This window comes from Giraffa tippelskirchi, chromosome 9 (genome assembly GCF_054371585.1).
Source record: "Giraffa tippelskirchi isolate mGirTip1 chromosome 9, T2T-mGirTip1v1.2.pri, whole genome shotgun sequence".
In the NCBI taxonomy this organism is placed as follows: Eukaryota; Metazoa; Chordata; class Mammalia; order Artiodactyla; family Giraffidae; genus Giraffa; species Giraffa tippelskirchi.
The window spans coordinates 75,234,420-75,254,890 of NC_137283.1; the positions used below are offsets into that span (position 1 = coordinate 75,234,420).

At 35.8% G+C, this 20,471-nt stretch overlaps 1 protein-coding gene across 1 annotated transcript in view; it reads right to left on the reverse strand.

Annotated features, from left to right (window-relative positions):
* The window catches only part of ADGRB3 (adhesion G protein-coupled receptor B3), an 822,367-nt gene that overhangs the window by 152,827 nt on the left and 649,069 nt on the right, over positions 1–20,471 (reverse strand). Inside the window, exons 18-20 of the mRNA XM_081530065.1 lie at positions 7,906–8,032; positions 6,188–6,291; positions 1,975–2,077 (exon numbers count right to left, since the gene is read on the reverse strand). Coding sequence (XP_081386191.1) covers positions 1,975–2,077; positions 6,188–6,291; positions 7,906–8,032 — 334 coding nt within the window. The remainder of the gene's footprint in view (positions 1–1,974; positions 2,078–6,187; positions 6,292–7,905; positions 8,033–20,471) is intronic.

The following is a 20,471-nucleotide window of genomic DNA, read 5'->3' on the forward strand; positions in this document are numbered from 1 at the left end:
TCTTTCTCCTCCCAGTTTCAACTGGACTTCCCTCATGTTGGCCTTTCTCTCTGACTTTCCTTTTCCCAAGCATTTCTTTGTAAATTTATGTTAAACAGGCAGAAGGGAGACCTGAAACATATTTTAATAGACTTTGTATTTTCTTATCTCATCACAGGAAAAAAATAAGGGAAAAAACAACAACAACAACAACAAAGTCCTAAGCACTCAGATGCATGGAAGGTGGATGCGCCTTTTGCTTCTGCAGGGCCCCTTAGGACGCACTGCTGGTCCCTGTTTTGCTTCTGTCTGTCATGGTCACTGACCTCCTGCTTGCCCCTTCACCGTCTCCCAGTCTTCCTGCAGCCCAGACATAACATGGGTCAAAACAAATCTTCGAAATTGATGAAAACTCCCTTCTGGACTCCCTCAGATTTCGCTGAGATGTTTAGTAGGCATCCAAGCAGAGAGGCTGAAAAGCCAGTGGGACAGAGGGATCTAGATTTCAGTGGAGGCATTTGAACAGAAAATATATTTTGGGTGCCTCTGGCTTAGAGATGGCATTTAAAGCCGCACGTGAGATCACAGCTAGGGAGTGTATGTGGCAGGAAACTGGAGAAATCCCTGGGCACATCCAGTTTCAGAGTTTGAAAGGTAGACAGGGACCATTTAATGAGAGGGCTCAAAGCAAAAGAAAAACTAAGGGAATGTGAAATCCTGCTTTAAGAAGGAAAGAGTGATCAACTGTGTTCAATCCTACTGATGAGTCACGTAAGACAAACACTGGGCATTGAGCCTCAAAGAGAGTGTAGAGGCCCTTGGGGATCTTGAAAAGAGCTCTTTGTAATGACAGGTGTAAACTTCCCTGGTGCTCCAGCGGCTAAGACTCTTTGCTTCCAGTGCGGGGGGTTTGGGTTCAATGCCTGGTCTAGGAACTAAGATGCCACACGCTGTGTGGTGTGGCCAAAAATAAGTCAATAAATGGAATTAACTAAAACAAAATCTTCATCAGAATCATCTCAGTAGTTTTCCAGGACTCTCCAGCCCCAAAATCAGATCCTTTGAGTGGGAATCGGATTCTGAGGAGTGCAAGTTTAGTGAAATAAACAAACTATCCATAATTGGCTGATGTTGATGCCTGTCCTACAAATATCTAATATATTAAAAAAGCAATTGAAAAGTACATTGGATGTTCCAAGAATAACAGGGTATGGGGGAAAAAATCAATTGTTGACCTTAGTATTTAAAAAAAATTAAGAACAGGCCCAAATTGACAAATATTATCAAAGCATTTTTCAACAGAATTTCTCTGAGATTACGGTCAGTTAATTTGGGTTTCTTGGAATGTATTTCAAAGTCATTTAGTAAAAAGACTGACAGTCATTCCTCAAAACACGTGGTTATTTAACTCGTCATACATTTTTACATTCTGCTGAAAGTGATTATTCAGTTAAAGAACTACAATGCTATTAAAGTATAAAACTTTTTGGTTAAGTTAAATTTTTTTGAAGGGCATAACATGTAGAGTGACTTTTACCTAATGCTCTCTTTGATTATTGTCTAAAAAAGCTTTTTGGTGGATTTTCAAGAGCTATATTACACTCATTAGCAATTTATAATTTAATTTAGGAATCAAAATGTTAATAAATTAGGCCAAAACACAGGAAATCTTATTACAATTAGGATAATGAATTAAAACTTCATGCTTTTGATGTTTCAAAGTTTTGAACTCATAGAGCTTTGATATACTGTTTAATAAACACATATTTCTACTATTATAAACAGCCTCTCAATCCCCAAGAAATTAAGTCAAGGGCATGTATTTCTGCACTGGAATACATAATACTTTTATTCAGAACAAGATATTTTTACTTTTAAAAATAATTTTGTCAGGAATTCCCCATTTTATTAAGAAAAAACATTTAGATTATCAATAAGCAACTTTATGTCACAACATAAACACAGATAGAGAATCAAAATAATCACCAACCATACCTTATTATGTGTCTGAGTCTGTCCAACCAGTATGAGGATGTTGGATGAGATGATAGATAGGCAGAAGTTAATTAGAATTATGGACCTCTCAGAGCGTATGTACCTAACCAGAGAGAGAAAGAGTGTCCAACTTTAAAGTTCAAAGGAAAGATGAAAAATTCTCTATTATACAAATTGGTGGAACTCATTCAGAAAAAGACACACTAGGCTGCAGGCTTTACATGAGAAAACATACAAAAAATAGTTGTTTTTAAGAAAGATTATGGCAAAAACCACCACAATATTATAAAATGATTAGGCTCCAATTTATATAAATAAATTAATTAAAAAAAAGAAAGATTATCCTTTGAGACCCAATTTTATAGTGACATGTAATATCCAAGAGACCTTCAAATTTTCTTTTCTTTAGATGTTAGTATAGACAACACAGCATTTCTGACAGAAGCTAAGTTGTACCTCTGTTACCACCATACATTTTTTTACTAGAAATAAAAGATTTCCTTGAACTATGTAAATTAGTATAAGAACATTTATTATATATGTATATATTATATGCTAATTATCACCAAACTCATCAATGGGTAAAACTCTAGAACCAAAAAGAAAAAAACCACACAAATTCTGAAATATCCCCCCATCCCCGCACCGTTTACTAGAGATATGCCATTACTTTCATGAAACCACAAACATTTTCATCCACTACATCATTTTCTCAGGTTTTTTAAAGTACTTAGTTTGTTACTCTTTACATTTTCCTTTTCCTGAGTAATTGTTCCAAACCAAGAAAAAAGAAAATGAATCTTTATTGCTAAAAACTAACCCAGTCCACAAATTATTCACCATTAGACTAGAAAATTACTTGGTGTCTGCCATATTTTACCCTTATGAAGAAGAGTTTATATATGGTTTGTCACATAATTTTTAAGTGCATCAAGAATGTAATTCATGGAGAAAACTGCTAGGAATCAAATGTTCTACCAGCTATTTATCCTAACAGGGTAGCAGCCATTTTACTTTCCTGTACCCAGTGGCAAATCACTGAGGGAGAGTTAAAAAAAAAAAAGATATATTTGTTCTTGCTGTGTATTTGAGACTGTTCGATTTGTATCAGAACGTGAAATCACGGTTCACAGCAGGCGTGGGCTTCACTGTGCAGGGTGACTTAGGGGTGCGAGAGATCTGGAAACACTTTAGAAAGTAAAGTCTATCAAAGTTCTTTGCCTCTGTTGTGAGGAATATTAAGGCAGAGGCCCTACATTCCACCACATAGTTCAGAAAAGAGTGCAAACAGAAACAAGAGTAACAATAAAGTATTAAAAGCAATTTTTAATATAAGAGAAACTTCCTTTCTTCACAGAGCATAGAAGAAGCCTAAGTAAAGCCAAGTCGCTCAGTCGTCTCCAACTCTTTGCGACCCCGTGGACTGTAGCCCACCAGGCTCCTCCGTCCATGGGATTCTCCAGGCAAGAATACTGGAGTGGGTTGCCATTTCCTTCTCCAGGGAGTCTTCCCCAGGGGATCATCCCGACCCAAGGATCGAATCCAGGTCTCCCACATTGCCGGAAGACGCTTTAACCTCTGAGTCACCAAGGAGCCTAAGTTGACTCTCAATTAAAACAGAAAAATGGGCTCAAGAGTAGCTTAATCTTGTCCCTGCATCATCAGTATCTAAAAATATAATAAACCACACACTGGGATACTGAAAACATCATCAAATGTTAAGTTGCTTCTTATTTTGTGGGTGGGATATGTATCACAAAAAGTTTAAGGACTGCGCAAAACTGACCCTTTATGTGATATTAAAGGCTTCCATGACACCACATGGACATAGATATTATTTAAAAGTTTTCACTGATATTATTTACTCAGTAAATAGAAGAATCATGGTAATAAGGACCTAGACTGACCAACCCGCAGAGTTTTTCCATTTTCATTTCCATTGTAATATTGTTGCCTTAAAATTTTATTAGTTATCTCAACTTTGAAAACTTTTTATAAAAATGTTTTATGTTCTAAACAAAATCAGTGAATGCATCATTTCAATATATGGGCTGAAAGGACATGCTCAGTTGCTCTTTGATGTAATTACATAACTCCACAGAATATATTTGTAGGTGGAGAGAACATCACAGTGGATTCATTTTTTTTGATGAACATTTCTAATAAGCTTTATGAGACACCAACAAATTTCAAAGTAGTAATTATGTATAAAATAATTCTGATGTTCACACATTTTATACATCATTAGAAAAGCAAAAATTATAAATCTCTTAATTAGAGAAAAAGGCAGTAGGATCCTGAGCATTCATGCTACAAGAGCCACTTAATAGCAATAGTTTTTTGAATCTTGAAACTTCTACCAAATTATTAATATTACTTCAATTCTTCTACCTGTAGACAAAGAGTTGATGGCCACTAACTGTTAGGAATTCAAATTTATGTTGTTTCTTGGTACTGTCTTTTATACTTGTAAGTGTCATGCTAAAATTGGGTAGATACTTTCAGTTGGTAATTCCTAGAAAACTCTTACAATAGGAGATTTTCCTGGATTTTCTGTATTACAGAAAACTTTACTAGGGACTAATTAATCCCATACTTCTTGGATAAACTTTTTATATCATTTGTACCAGCAGTGTTTCTGCTATCATTAGCCATATGTGTTGAGGTGTGAAGAAAAGGTGGAATTGGTGGCTGAACTCTAAGTAATGAGAAATGGAACTGAGCCCTGAATATCTCAGTGAGTATGAATTATGATGCTATAGATGAATTGTGATACTATTACCAAGTATCCTGGCCTGTAAACACTGCCTCATTTCCTTAGAAGAAACTTTTAGGCAACTGTGGGAGAGAAAGGCTTCTTTCCAGTCTTTGCCTGTCTTGCTCTTGTATTATGAGGACAACGCCTGATTGACTGAGCCCTGAACCCAGGATTCTACTGTCTACTATGCCATGCCTAGATCAAGTATCTCTTTGATTTCATAAGATTTATCATAGATTATTAGATTGTCTTTCTTAGCATTTCACTACCCTTTATGGGAAGGCAGAACTTCTGTTACATATCTGCACCAACAGACCAAGAATGTATACATACTTTAGTTTTGTGTGAAGCATAAAAATTTTAATATCTTTGACAATATAATATCCTGGACAATTAACTTTTGTGTTCAAAGGAGTGAAAAATGTAACAGAAAACATTTTTTTTCCAAAAATTGATGTCAATCAAATGACCTTTCCTTAGCAAATTATAATTAATTTTTCAACAGAATTGTTTTTTTATATTAAGTAAAAGATAAGTAAAATACTAGGGCTGACAATCTTTGCAATTTTAATATTTCAAATATTCAAATAATAATATGTAATTATCGATTTACTAATATAGCAACTGTTTTTAGAATATTTTTAACTAATAAAAATGGATATAAAAATGTTTTTAACATTTAAAATTTTATTGGGAAGTTTGGTTACCTACTAGCTAACAATATGTCAGTAGACATAATAAACCTCACAAGTCTAATATTCTCATTAATAGAATAAGAACAAATCTTAGGAAAATACTATATTTTCACATAATATCAAGCAGATGCAATTTCAGGTATTATAGAACAGTATTTTTCAATCACTTCCTCTTGTCTATGTATTTTTTCTGACTTCTTTTAATCAGTTTGTCAAAATCTGACTTATTGGAAACATTCAACCAAGAAACCTTTTCTAAAGCTTTATGGTATCTATTATGTTAATATATTAATATTATAGAAGACTTTACTCATTGTCTGGGACACGTTGACTATATGTGTTTAAAACAAGAATTTGTAGACCATATCTCTATAACAGAGAAATTAATTTGACTGTATCAATTAAACTCTCAAACTCAGTAGCAGTGGGATAAATAGAAACCACACACAGACTGAATTTGGGGTATTAAGAGTACTTGGGGATAAGCAACTTGTTGAAGACTACCATCATCTGAATTGAGTATGTGTGTGTGTATGCTTCGCTTATTTTCTTATCTCAGGAAAATATAGAGAAGAAAATTAAGTAAACACTTGGCATTTTTGAGTTCATTTGTTATAGTTCAATCGAAGCAATTATAGCTGTTTTAAAGGTACTTTTTTCAGTAAATCAAAAAAACATGAGACATATAATAGTTATCATATTCTCTGATTTAACTCTGAATAACAGCATTCCATTTGAAGTGTGTTAACTGATTACATACCTCCATAATGCTGCATAGACAACTGCTAGGGTGATCAAGGCCAAGCAAGAAAGGCCACTGCCTACGATTAGGGTAACTGAAGGTGTACTAGAGGATTCCATGATCTGCAAATTAAACAAAAGAAGCACACAAAAAAGAGAGAGAGAAAGAGGATTTTTAAAATAAATTAAAATAACTTCTAAACTCAACCAAACTATCCTAACACTCAAAAATAGCCAATATAGTTGTTATAGTAACCAGATAATTACCCAGTAACCACTCTGTTCACATATTCTCAACCCCTAAAATGACTAATTCTAGCTACTCCTTCTCTCCCACTGTGAAGTAATGAAGGCCTTAAGAGTTTTCAGTGCTTGATTGTGGCATATACCCACTTATTGCTTTCTAAAATAAATCACTGAAGCTACAACTTGGTCAGCAATAACATGTTAAATTTTTTCTAGCTGATATTTGAAGCAGTATTCATTTTTCTTCAATTAACTACAGTTAAGTTACTTCACAATATGCGTTTTTAGTGAAATGTACCTTGATCCTCCTATTTACAATGCATTATGTTATACAAATCTGGTAACTAGATATTAAAAAATGTTCAAACTTTCTGACTTTTGACAACTTTGCTTTAAGTCAAGTAGTCTCTCATTTAATTTCGGTAGCTTGGCCTCCTAGAATATAGAAGAAAATCAAATTTCAGATCTAAGACCAGGAATATATTTTGGGATTCTTTTTTCTGTGAACAAAATATAGAGTTAATTTTCCCAGTCAATATCATTCTCTAAATATATGACCTTGAAAAATAAACCTTATATTTTTTAAAAAATGTGTAAAGATCACAAGCAGTCACTGATTTGAGAGATTTCTTTCTTCAGACACTAACATGGCACTAACTAGTAAAATCTAATGTTTTTTCATATTTTTAGTATTGGAAGTTTAAAGAAATATACTTTAAGATCAAGTGTGTTCCAAATCTTAGATATGCACAATGAATTTTATAGATATTTTTGGTTATCAAAATAAGTAGGAGTGATGTATATTTAGGCCAGATGTAGATAGAAAGTCACATTTATCTTAATAATTGTTTCTTACCATTTCAATTTCTGAAACAATTTTTCAAAATACCTTTGATGAGGATATTGTTTTTCTTTCAGACACTTTATATAGCTGCCTGTTTCAGAAACTAGTTTTGCAAACCTATATACTTCTAAGGAATGATTTTACAGTTTCTGATAGTCCATACTTTCACAAAACTTCATTTAATGTTTTAAAAATAAATACCCAAGGACATCCCAGAAAACCTGTACTGAAAATATCCAATGCAGATATGCAATGTGTTTGGTTACAGTGTCTGGGGTCTTCATTCTGCTACCAACAGTATCCTTACAAATTCCCCAGAACAGATTTCGAGTTCTAAAATAAAGGTTAAGCTGACAAATATTTTTATTTGAAAGTTTGCAGCATATTAGCAATATGATTGGACTACATACTTAAAACTATACTGCAGAAATTTCAAGTTAGAAGACATAAAATTGAGTAGAATTTAGTTATAGCACACCAACTAGAATTCATTTCACCAAGCCACTGTAGCTAAGGAGGAGACGAACCCAATTTTGCCACCCTGCAACATTTTCCATTTCCCCGTTTAAAATGCAGTTCCCTGGAGAAACACTCTCCACAATGTCCCTGCCTTTGCATTAAAGCCGTGTTTTCCCTTTGTTACTTACTATTTCTCTAGGTTGCTGAGCCAAAATGGCGAAGGTAGAGAGACGATCACATAAGCATTTCGTATGGGATGCATCGGTAAGCACAGTTTTACATCCCTGGGTGGACCACGTTCCCAAAGAATCGTTCCTGCAAAGTGTGGGGGGAAGATCGGGATAAATACGCCTGACGGCCAATTCCGTAAAGAAGAAAATGCAGTTTAATTGAGAGAATCGTCTACTGTAATTCCCGTACAGGAAAAAGAAAAAAAAAATCTACTTGTTGTTGAATAGGACGTAATTTAGATGCATCTCCAGTAAGGCAAAGCGAGAGTGTTTGGAGGAAGCAGGCGGGCGGCGGTGCAGCGTGCAGAGAGCTGTCCAGCGCCGGAGGTGCTGAAACCGGGACTGACTCTGTCCAGCCCTCTGCGAGGAACGGCGGCAGCGGCGGCGGCACGAGCAGCCGCCAGAGCGTTGGCAGCCACTTCCTATGCTCATCGGATCGTTTCAAATACTCAGAGTGTAAAAAGGCTTTTCACATTTCATACCAGCTCTGATTCCCGTCCCGTATTTTTGGATCGTGAATGTTGGCTTTTAAAACGAGGATTTCTCTGAAAAGCCTGCCTAAAAGGTTAGATAGCTCGTGTTGGGTGATAGAATCTTCTCTGCTGTTGGTTAGGGATTTTTTTTCCCCCTCCCCTTAGAATTAGCTGCTGTGAAAATTTCACCCTGGAAATGGGAAGCAGCAGCAGCAGCAGCGGCATCAGCTGGTTCCGACTCTCATTGCCTTTGCCTGGTATCCAGGGGAGGGGTGGGTCTCAGACAGAAGCTTCCCACTCCACACTTCACTCAGCCTGAGCTCCTCTGAAGCCCTTGACATTGCTCCCCCATCCCCATCCACCTCTCTTCCCCGGGTGGGGCATTAAGCATTAAGCTAACCTGGAGTCTGCTACAACATTTAGAAGAATAACTCCACCTCAAAGTCTGGTAGGAAGGGAGAAAGAGGGCCTGCTTCAATGTTCCCTTTGGTGTAGCCATTCAAAATTCTAAAGCATATGGTTTATTTCCCACCCCAGCAGAACAATAAAAATGGTATCAACCTACGCCTTCTTGAGGGGGGTAAAGATGGGGGAGAATCCTTCCACCCCCGACTGAACTACTCCACAAGAGGAGGAAGAAAAGAAAAAAAAAAAAAAGCTATGGAGTTCAACCAATCAACTTGATTATCATTACACGTGTTATATACTGAATGCACCAATTGTCACCTCCCCTCCCCCAGGCATGGAAACTCTCCGACTAGCAAACCTGTGTGTATCTGTGTGCTTGAATTTCAAACCAAGTTACTATCTATGTTAAAAATGACTCCAAAACTCCAGAAGTAGAACACATGGCTTGATGTTAATTTTGATAAGGTATTTTTTATTTCACCTACTCCATATCTCTGAATGCCTAAAGCTATCGGGCTAAATATGAATGCAGTCTATTTCTGAGCTATTTCAATGACAGAGGTTTCACTGTGATAGTTGGATCTCCAGGTTGAGCTGTAGAATATAATTCACACTATCCCTACTTTGGTATTTAGATGCAATATCTGTTTAACATTCATTAATTTTATTTTAATATTGATTTGATATCATCAATATTCATGACTCAAAATACTGCTAGTTACAACTTTTTTTAAAGAGAAAGAATAGACTATACTTGGGAAGAGGCACATAAAAATTATAACTAAGTTTACCCAAGTACTTCTAAGTATTAGCCAGCTAATATGAGTCATGATGTCATAGACCCATGCAATATATATATATATATATATATATATATAATTGACTGTCTCTTATATCTTATCTTCTTGTGACAGTTAAGGCCAAATAAAAAATGTTTATCTCAGCAGATTAAAGTTTAAAGAAGAACAATTTAAGAGAATATGACAATTTTTAAAGCATAACATTGCATTATTCATCCTGGATGGCAGCTTATTCATCCTAGAAAGCAGTATTTCTGCTCTCAAGATGGAGTCCAATACTTACACTTTTCACATTATGTAGCCATGACCAACAAACCAAAACAAAGTCTTAACCAGGAAAAAACCTTTCCTGCAAATAAGACCTCATATGAGACAAAGTGGCATGTTTATATTTAGATAGTGAAAGCTTGTTTACTCAAGAAAATGTTAGTTATCACTAACCTTTGACTGTCAGATATAGTCTATGTTCAATATAATGTCGCTATACTCTGAAGATCATGTAAATTTTATATGACATTTTTAGAAAAGTAGGTCAATTTACTTTGCTCTGTACAATGATGTAGTGCTGACCTGATCCAGCCCCAGGCAAAACAGGGAAGTAAGTGACACTGGTTTCCATTTTTTAATCTTTCATTCCCCCAAGCATGAAATGTTTCTAATCTCACTGGGACCCTTTTGATGGTTCCCCTCTTAAGGTTACATAACCTCTGTCCTTAGTTTTCTTTGGATTTATTATCCCTTTGTTGACTTTATCTGATTAAACTAAGATAATAAAATTGACTGAGTACAGTTTGATGTGTTCTCTTCAGTTTAACACAAGTCATAAAACACAAAATAATGCATCTGATGGCAGAACACCAGAATATGATCAGATGGGTAGGAGTGAAAATTTTGATAGATGAGGGGTAACTAGCAACTTCTATATTTGGTCACTTCTAAGAGTTGAGTAATAATAAGTGTGATGCCATCAGATGTTAAATTTTATATTGTTTCATAAAACCTCTTGATATTATAAAATCGCTAGCATACACATTACTACTATTACAAAAATCATAATATATGTCACCTGTATTTTCAAACAGTTCATAGCTATTCGGACTGTACAAAATTCTTTGAAAGCATGGCACATGTGTCTGATTGATTTCAAGGAGACCTCGTTATGCAAACTGTTATGGTGGTAGAGATAATGTGAAGCAAAACAGCTTCCTCAGTCTGCACAGAACAAGGTTTTAAAACATGTGGACTATTCCAGCAGTCACATTATTCTTCTAATTTCAGAGATTTGCATGCCATGATTAATCGTATAACTGTGAATTATTCTTAGTTATTAAGTGTACCTTGTCATCAATGGGGCGAGCAAATAAAATGGAATATGTATGAACATTAAAGATATAATAAGACTAACAGACTGAGGGTGTCAGAAACAAACACAAAATGGCGAAACTGAAAAATCACATCTTTTTTTTATAGTGTCTTTTCTGGATGCTAATTTTTTTTCAAATAGTTTTCAAAAATAACGAGGCCTGCAGAAATTTCATATAACCAGCACATTCTTTGCTGGCTACACCTACTTTCACCCATGTTAGCCGTTAGCTGTCATCTGTACCTCTTTTCCTTCTTCCTATTATTAGGCTGGCTAACAGAAGAAAAGAGTCTGCCTGTCCCAAGCACTCAAAAGTACACGCTCACAAGCATAGAATTCTGTGAAAATATAAGACCCCAAACCTATTACTTCCCAGCTTACTATTTATTTGAGGCCCTTTCCAATTTTCTAAGAGTTTATATGATATTTCTCTAGATCTGAATTCATTGTCGGGTTCTTGACTTCACGGGAGAATTAAATAATGTAGCATACAATTCTACTCTTTAGCATTTAAGATTAAAGAAAAAGATTATCCATTCACTCCAATGAAAAGTTACTAAAAAACTTGATAGCAAAAACTTACAGTGGCATATTTCAAAACTGTGTCAAGAAAACAAACTTGTATCTTTTGAAATACCAATACAACCAAACATTCCTCTCAAATAAGTCTTTTATAAACTGTGTATCCTGCTTCATGGTACATCAATGTGTAAAGTGTTTATCATGAATAAGTGATACACTTTAGGAGGTTGATTATAAAATCTCAGGATTTTGATGGTCAATTTATTAAAAATCAAAACAGCTACAATATCACTTCTTAAAAAATTAATACATAACTTCTGAGTACATTGTCCTTACAATGTATGTGCACTGAAAGAAAGTGTTTCCCAATCATAACAGTCATTAATGTCTAAGAACTAGGTGAATCTGTATCATTTTTAATGTATATGCTACACCTAAATTAATAATATATATATATGTCTCTTCGTATAAATTATTCTCATAATACGAAAATTTTGGAGTACAGATAAGGAAATGTTCTCAGTTTTGAGCAGAAACAGTCTTTGAGGATAACCTAGTTTCCAGGATATTGGAAATGCTGAGAAATTTGTTATCTCTAGCAACAATTACTATGTCAGCACACAGTGAATCATAAAATTAGGAAGTTTTGTGAGAAGTAACCTTAGCGATCACCTAGCCCATTGGTTTTCAACACTTATTGTACATTAAAGCCATCTGGAGACCTTTAAAAATTAAAGTCTGAGGTGGGGCCTGGAATTATTTCTTTCCCCAGATGATTCTAGTGTGCAGTCAGGGTTGAGAAGCACTGATCTATCCCAAACACTCACTTTTACAGATGAGCAAAGTGAAGTGCAGTGAATTTAGAAAGCTTGTTTAACGCACAGAGTGAGACACAAGGTTGTCTTTCTCATTCCTAGAGTAGAGATTTTTTTCAATTCTAAATTTTAGATGTAATGTGTTTTAAAACAGAATGTAATGAACAGTCCTATGAAGTATAAGGTCTGCATGTCATGTTCTCTACATTTGCAAATAATGTGGCCCTTATGTAGTGGTTTTTACAAAGTATGATTTATCAGTGGATGAATTTAGCTAAAGATAGATGGTCAAACTCTTGTGTTCATCTTGTTTTTTAAGTGAAATATACTATGACATGTAACAAACACTGATTTTATACCAGTTTTTCATGACATAAAGCATCTTTCATCTCTAGTGAGATCATTTATAGTTTGGGACGATATAAAACTTGAAATTCCAAATACTGAAAACATGATAATGAGTAAAAGTCATTAGCTCCTTTTCCTTCTAAAAGTGATATCCTCTGTATTTAGGTTTAGTAGGAGATGATTTAAGATTTCATAAATTATCATAATGGCTGCATATAGTATTATATACTAGTATACACATACATCTATAAATCATTTTTACCATAAAAAGAATAAAAAATAATATAAAGCATTAATATTTCATTCACTGTCATGAAATTTAGGAATGAGTACTTTGTGACAAGAAGGAAGAACACTTATCATCCACTACTGAACCTGAAATTAGTAGTGACTCCTCCATACATTAAATACCACCAGAATCCCAATTTTTCACCTCAGTTCAGTTCAATCACTCTGTCGTGTCTGACTCTTTGCAACCCCATGGACTGCAGTACGCCAGGCTTCCCTGTCCATCACCAACTCCTGGAGTTTACTCAAACTCATCTCCATTGAGTCGGTGATGCCAACCAACCATCTCATCCTCTGTCGTCTTCTTTTCCTCCTGCCTTCAATCTTTCCCAGCATCAGGGTCTTTTCCAAAGAATCAGTTCTTCACATCAAGTAGCCAAAATATTGGAGTTTCAGCTTCAGCATCAGTCCTTCCAATGAATGTTCAGGACTGATTTCCTTTAGGATGGTCTGGACGGATCTCCTTGCAGTCCAAGGGACTCTCAAGAGTCTTCTCCAACACCACAGTTCAAAAGCATCAATTCTTCGGCGCTCAGCTTTCTTTATAGTCCAACTCTCACATCCATACATGACTGCTGGAAAAACCATAGCTTTGACTAGACAGATCTTTGGTGGCAAAGTAATGTCTCTTCTTTTTAATATGCTGTCGAGTTTGGTCATAACTTTTCTTCCAAGGAGCAAGCGTCTTTTAATATCATGGTTGCAGTCAGTATCTGCAGTGATTTTGGAGCCCAGAAAAATAAAGTCAGCCACTGTTTCCATTGTTTCCCCATCTATTTGCTATGAAGTGATGGGACCGGATGCCATGATCTTAGTTTTCTGAATTTTGAATTTTAAGACAACTTTTTCACTCTCCTCTTTCACTTTCATCAAGAGGCTCTTTAGTTCTTCTTCACTTTCTGCCATAAGGGTGGTGTCACCTGCATATCTGAGGTTATTGATATTTCTCCCGGCAATCTTGATTCCAGTTTGTGCTTCATCCAGTCCGGCATTTCTCATGATGTACTCTGCACATAAGTTAAATAAGCAGGGTGACAATATACAGCCTTGACATACTCCTTTCCCAATTTGGAACCAGTCTGTTGTTCCATGTCTTGAACTGCATACAGATTTCTCAGGAGGCAGGCCAGGTGGTCTGCCCTCTCTTTAAGAATGTTCTACCTAGATATGAACTAGTTCCAGGAACACCCTACACTTAGATCCTCCCAACAGTTCTCTATGCCTATTCATGCTTTCTGTCCAACACTAGAATATTAGTTGATAAATTCACCTTACTTTATTTATAAAATTAACACTCTCTATGCCACAATAAAATATTAGTGCTTTTGAGAATTGTATCCTGTATGAATTTGAATCACCGACATACCACTTTTCTCTTAGTAAGGACTTAATGACAATTTTTTGTTCAGTTAATTTAACAATTATTTATATTCCAAGGGATGGATTTTTAATACTTTTGGACCCAGACAGAATATCTTAGCTCTAAATCATCTGCTGTCCTTCAGCATATCATAGAAATGCAATCTGAAAAGTATCAATGAATCTTTATAGGCTTATCTATTTGCTTAAGGTCTTTAAACATCATCTGATGATAAATTCTGAAAGATTCGGCATCCTGCAGTGATTATGCTCAATCCAGCAGTAAGGCCTAAGTCTTCACTAACTAGTCAGTAAGTATTTAGTGAGTGTTTTTCAAATACCAAACAGAAGACAGATACAAAAAGAAAGCTAACATTTTCTTTCCTTGGAAAGTTGACATTCTGGTTGGGAAGACTATAGAATCCAAGAATGTTTTCTATCTGATTAGTTTCACAAATTGTTCCAGAAAATGTTTCCAGCACTGTCCTTCTATCTTAAGGCACTATCATTTTCTCTCCAGATAAATATCATCATTGGGCTCCCTGTTCCTTCCTTGCTACCTGCCCTCAAGTTCAATTTCAGCACCAAAGATCCTACTGACACAGATGTGAACTCATGTCTCTCTGTTCAAAGTCTCTCAGTGGTTCTTCTCATCTCACATGGAGTGAAAGACAAAGCGTGTAAGCCTGCTGTTTCCTCACCGTGGCATTTTTGTGCCGTCGATTCTCAGGGCCCAGAATGCACTCCTCAAAAACAGTCATGTTGCTGATTCTCTCACATCACGTAGGTCTCTGCCTTTATGTCATCCTTCCAGAGATGTCACTGACTATCCAACTTTACATGGTAACTCCGCCTCTGCAGTAGGCTAAAAATACCTCAACTCCTATACAGTTCTTCTCATCAAGACGTGGAGGTTCTCCTTCCTCCTGCTGTGAATCGTGGTAAGCCTGTGACTTGATTTGGTCAGAAAAATGCAGTGAAAGTGATTTGTTTGAGCTGAAGGCTCAAAAGTTCTTACAGTTTCCAGCCTCATCATCCTGAAATTCTGCTTTCATATGGGGTGGCACAGGCTAGCTTCACTAAGGGTGACAAACCAGCACCAACCACCAGGTATGAAGTGAGGGCATATTAGGTCATCCATCCCTAAGTAGAGCTATTAGTTTACTGTAGTCTTGTGAATGACACCAGATGAAACTGCAGAAGAACCAACTAGCTGAACTCAATCAAAGAGCTGAATCATGGAATTATGAACAATAACATGATTGCTTTCTAAGCCACTAAGATTTGAGGTGGTTTGTTATACAGGAAATGATGCATTATCCAATACTTTCCTACATGTCCTGCTCTTGACTTATTATTGATCTACTGTTGCCTGTAGCACTTACTACATCTAACACATTTATGCATGCACTTTTTAATTCACTTTTTTCCTGTCTTTGCTTACTAGAATGCAAATTTCCAGAGAATAGTGATATCTATATATCATTTCAGTCTTCTTAGATCCTAAACAGAGCTTGACACATAGCAGGTGCTCAATAAGTATTTGTCAAATGAATACCTGGTATAGATTTGACCTAGAGGAGCTGGACTTTCTGACCTCATTACTTCATTTCTCAACAAATATTATTAATCTTCAAAGACATTCAAACACTGTGCTAGATTATTTTATGGCTGTACAGATTTCCACTTTGCCTTTTAGAACTTGAGAGCTTCAGTGGTAATTATTTAGCAGGTGTAGTGTCATTGCCATTTTATCATAAAATACACATTAAAATCAAGAATATGTTGTTCTTGAGGGTGACTGAATATCATTTACAAGAATGGTAGCATCAATTTTATTTCCAGTAATGGTATTTGTTCATTTACTTAGGTATGTTTAAAACTGTGGTAAGAACAGTTAGCATGCGAGGCACAGAAAACACAGCAGACAACAGCCAGAATGTCGTACACAGATCTCTGGAACTTACTCATCTTGGATAACTGAAACTTTACCCCACAGAAACTCTCCATTTCCTCCTCTCCTGGCTGCTGGCAACCACCATCTCCAAAGTATAAGCAACAAAAGCAAAAAAATGAGAAGTAGATGATAAAAACCAAAAAAAAAAAAAAAAAAATTCTGCTTAACAAAGGAAGCCAGAGAGTGAAATGGCAGCCCACAGAACGGGAACAGATCCTCTCGGACACATAAACGATGAGGAGTCAATATGTAAAACACATAAGGAACTCTTACAAATCCAGAGCAAGAAGGAAAACAATCAAACACGGGCAAAGTAGGGTCTCTTTTGTTGCTTTGTAAGCTGGAAGCACTGAGAGTAGAAAGGAGTATGGGAAGCAACACCATTAAGGGAATCAAACTACTGGCTTATAAATATGTGTAAATATCTTCACCATCATGCATTAATAACGAAAGGTTAAAATTTGCAAGGTGCCATCATTAATTAGTCAATAGGCAAATAAAAATAATTATGCTAACAAAAATAACAGCTAACATTTATTGAGTGTTTATTCAATGTTAGGTGCTATGGTGGATACTTTAAATACATCTACAAAAAAATCCTAAAATGAAATATCAAGGTTGATAGTATTGACAAATAGACTTAGTGTCTCCATCCAGGATCATGAGGACCCTGGAGACGAAAAAAAGCCTGCAGTTGGAAGGTACCTGGATATCTCCGTCTGCCTGAGATCCATGTAACCATGGATGCCTACCTTTGTCCTTATTATATATGTTTAAAATAAATAAATATCGCCAAGAGATGGTGACATTGCTAATGCCATCCAGCTGGTGCAGAGCTACAGCAAGAGCTAAGCCTGAGCCTGTATACCTTCAGAGCAGATTCCCATCCCTCAGTTCTCTCAGGGAGGGGAAGACAGGCGAGTGCACAGCTTGAGCTAGGAACATTCAAGGCAGTACTCAGAAAGGGCACTGTTCTGGGAACTGAAATCTCAGATCATCATACTGAGTGAAGTAATTCAGATGGAGAAAGAAAAATATCATACTGTATTGCTTGTATGTGGAATATTAAAAAAAATGCTACAAATGAACTTATTTACAAGACAGAAATAGAGGCACAGATGTAGAAAACAAACTTAAGATTATCAATGGGGAAGGAAGGGAGGGCTATATTGGGAAATTCAGATTGACATATACATACTACTGTATATAAAATAGATAATCAACAAAGACCTATGGTATAGCACAGGGAACTCGTTCCTTAATACTCTGAAGGGGCCTATATGAGAAAATAATCTAAAAAAGAGTGGATATATGCATAGGTCTAACTCGTTCACTTTGCTGTACAGCAGAAATTAATATAACACTGTAAAGCAATGGTACTCTTTGCTGTTGTTTAGTCGCTAAGTTGTGTCAAATTCTTTGTGACCCCATGGACTGCAGCATGCCAGGCTTCCTTGAATTTCACAATCTCCTGGAGTATGCTAAAACTCATGTCCATTGTGTCAGTGATGCCATCCAACCATCTCATCCTCTGTCGCCCCCTTCTCCTCCTGCCCTCAATTTTTCCCAAGCATTAAGGTCTTTCTAATAAGTCGGTTCTTCCCATCAGGTGGCCAAAGTATTGGAGTTTCAGCTTCAGCATCAGTCCTTTCAATGAATATTCAGGACTGATTTCTTTTAGGATTGACCAGTTTGATCTCCTTGCTGACCAAGGGTCTCTCACAAATCTTCTCCAGCACCACAGCTCAAAAGCATGAATTCTTTGGCACTCAGTCTTCTTTAAGGTTCTACTTTCACATCTTACCATGCCTACTGGAAAAACCATAACTTTGACTAGATGGACCTTTGTCACAAAGTGATGCTTCTGCTTTGTAATATGCTGTCTAGGTTTGTCACAGCTTTTCTTCCAAAGAGCAAGTGTCTTTTAATTTCATGGCTGCAGTTACTATCTGCAGTGATTTTGCAGCCCAAGAAAATAAAATCTCTGTTTCCACTTTTCCCCCATCTATTTGCCATGAAGTGATGGGACAAGATGCCATCATCTTAGTCTTTTGAATGTTGAGTTTTAGGCCAGCTTTTTCACTCTCATTTTTCACCCTCATCAAGAGGCTCCTTAGTTCCTCTTTCTGCCATTAGAGTGGTATCATCTGTATGTCTAATTAATTTAATTAAATTAATTTTTTAAAATCTCACAGAAAATATGTGGGAAGGATTTCATGAAAAAGTGACTGGAGAGGACAAATACTTGAGAGAATAAAAAGAATTGTGTTGAGAATGGTCACTGGGCACAGAGGCCATTAAGAACATTTGAGAGAATGATTTTAGCAGAGGGCTCAGATAGAGACTAGATTTCTGGAAGTTAAAATAGGAAGCCTGTGATATCAAAGAGTTTAGCAATAGAAGAAAAAAGATTGCATGTGAGTCAACATATAAACATAGAATTTTATCAATTATGTTTTTACTTTGAGGTAGGAATAAATCTCCTAATGTCTTCCAACACAGACCTTAACAGTTCAGTGAGAGATGATTCTGATAGGATGTAGCAATGGTGAAACAGTGTTAGTCGTTCAGTCGTGTCTGACTTTTTGAGAACCCATGAGCCCTCCAGGTTCCTCTGTCCATGGAATTCTCCAGGCAAGAATACTGGAGCAGGTTGTCATTCTCTTCTCCAGGGGATTTTCCCGACCCGGGAATCGAACCCAGGTCTCCTACGTTGCAGGCAGATTCTTTACCTTTTGAGCCACCAGGGAAGACCCAACAGAGGTTCCACAATTTGTTGAAACAGAGGTTCCATAATTTGATTCAGTATTTGAATTAGAAAGAAAGAAGGAAAAAAAAATCTACTGAACCTCCGGGGGAAAAGTATTATTCCTGTCAATAAAATGAAAGAACATTCAAGAATAAAATCTCATTGATATCATTTTAAGCCTTTTTTGTCCTCAGAAGTTTCCCCAACACTTGTTTAGACAAATTTAAAAGAAAAAAACAAGAGAGAGAGAGAAGAGCAGAAGCAATGGACAGAAGGAAAAAGAGAGAGAGAGAGTGAGACCGTTTGAGGGATATGGAGTTCTAATTTGGAATGGGACTAAAGGGGCCTGCCTTAATATATTATAGTTTATTGATAAATTATGTATGGTATGTCTACTAAAATAGCAAAAAGACAATTTAGTTCTATATATAACTATTTTAAGAAAGATTTTCAAAGTCATTCTAGGGTATGGGTAAGGAAAGCTCCTAGAAATGATTTTTCTCTGCATTTCTTTTTAAAATACTTAAACATTCCTTGAACCACTGAGGGTGAGTTAATCTCAAAATCACAAAACAATTCATTCTATTTGGATATTTTCCTCCCTCAAAAAACAAAACTGTTTATCTAGGCTAGTAACGAGTTTTTAATCTGATATAATCTACAACAGCTGAGTGTACAACCCTGAAACAGGAGTATTACTGACATAAAATAGAGCAGATTTAAACATAAGTTACTTTCCCCACTAGTTCTCAGATAATCTGAAACACAAAGCAGTCCTGTGTATCCAGCTAAATTGCTCATTTCCTGATTCTAACGGCTTTTGTTTCTTTTTGCAGAGGATTAATCCCAAATATGTACACATATAAAAAAGACTAAATGTATATTTGACAAATTAATTACAGTAGTTGCTTCAGGGTATTGAATTATAAGTAGTATTTATTACTTCTTTATATTTTTTGTACCTTTGTATTTCTCCCATTACTATATTACCTCTATAATAAAAAATTCTTCTGTAATTCAAAAAAATTATGTGAAATAAGAGCAAGCTAATATATGATTACCATAAGATTAATTTTTTCATAGTCTTTACTTGTAAAAAATGAATATTTCTTTGTAAGTACTTTTATAATTTGAAACAAAATAATCCTCTTACCAGAAAGCTAAAAGGACAACTTAATGTACATATTGAAAGCTATATATATGGATTTTTCTTAATGTGTGACTCAGGAATATAAGAGTTTCAATATTAAATGGATTATCCAAGTCTTTTATTCTCAAGTCATTTTGTAGTATATAAATACTTTCCCTTAAACTAAAGTAGCATTATCGCACACTGAATTGAATTAATAACGACTGAGTTCATAAACCAATATTTAGTTTTATTATTTTTCACTATTTACCAAGGAGGTATAATATTATGTAAACTTTTGCTAAAGTTATAT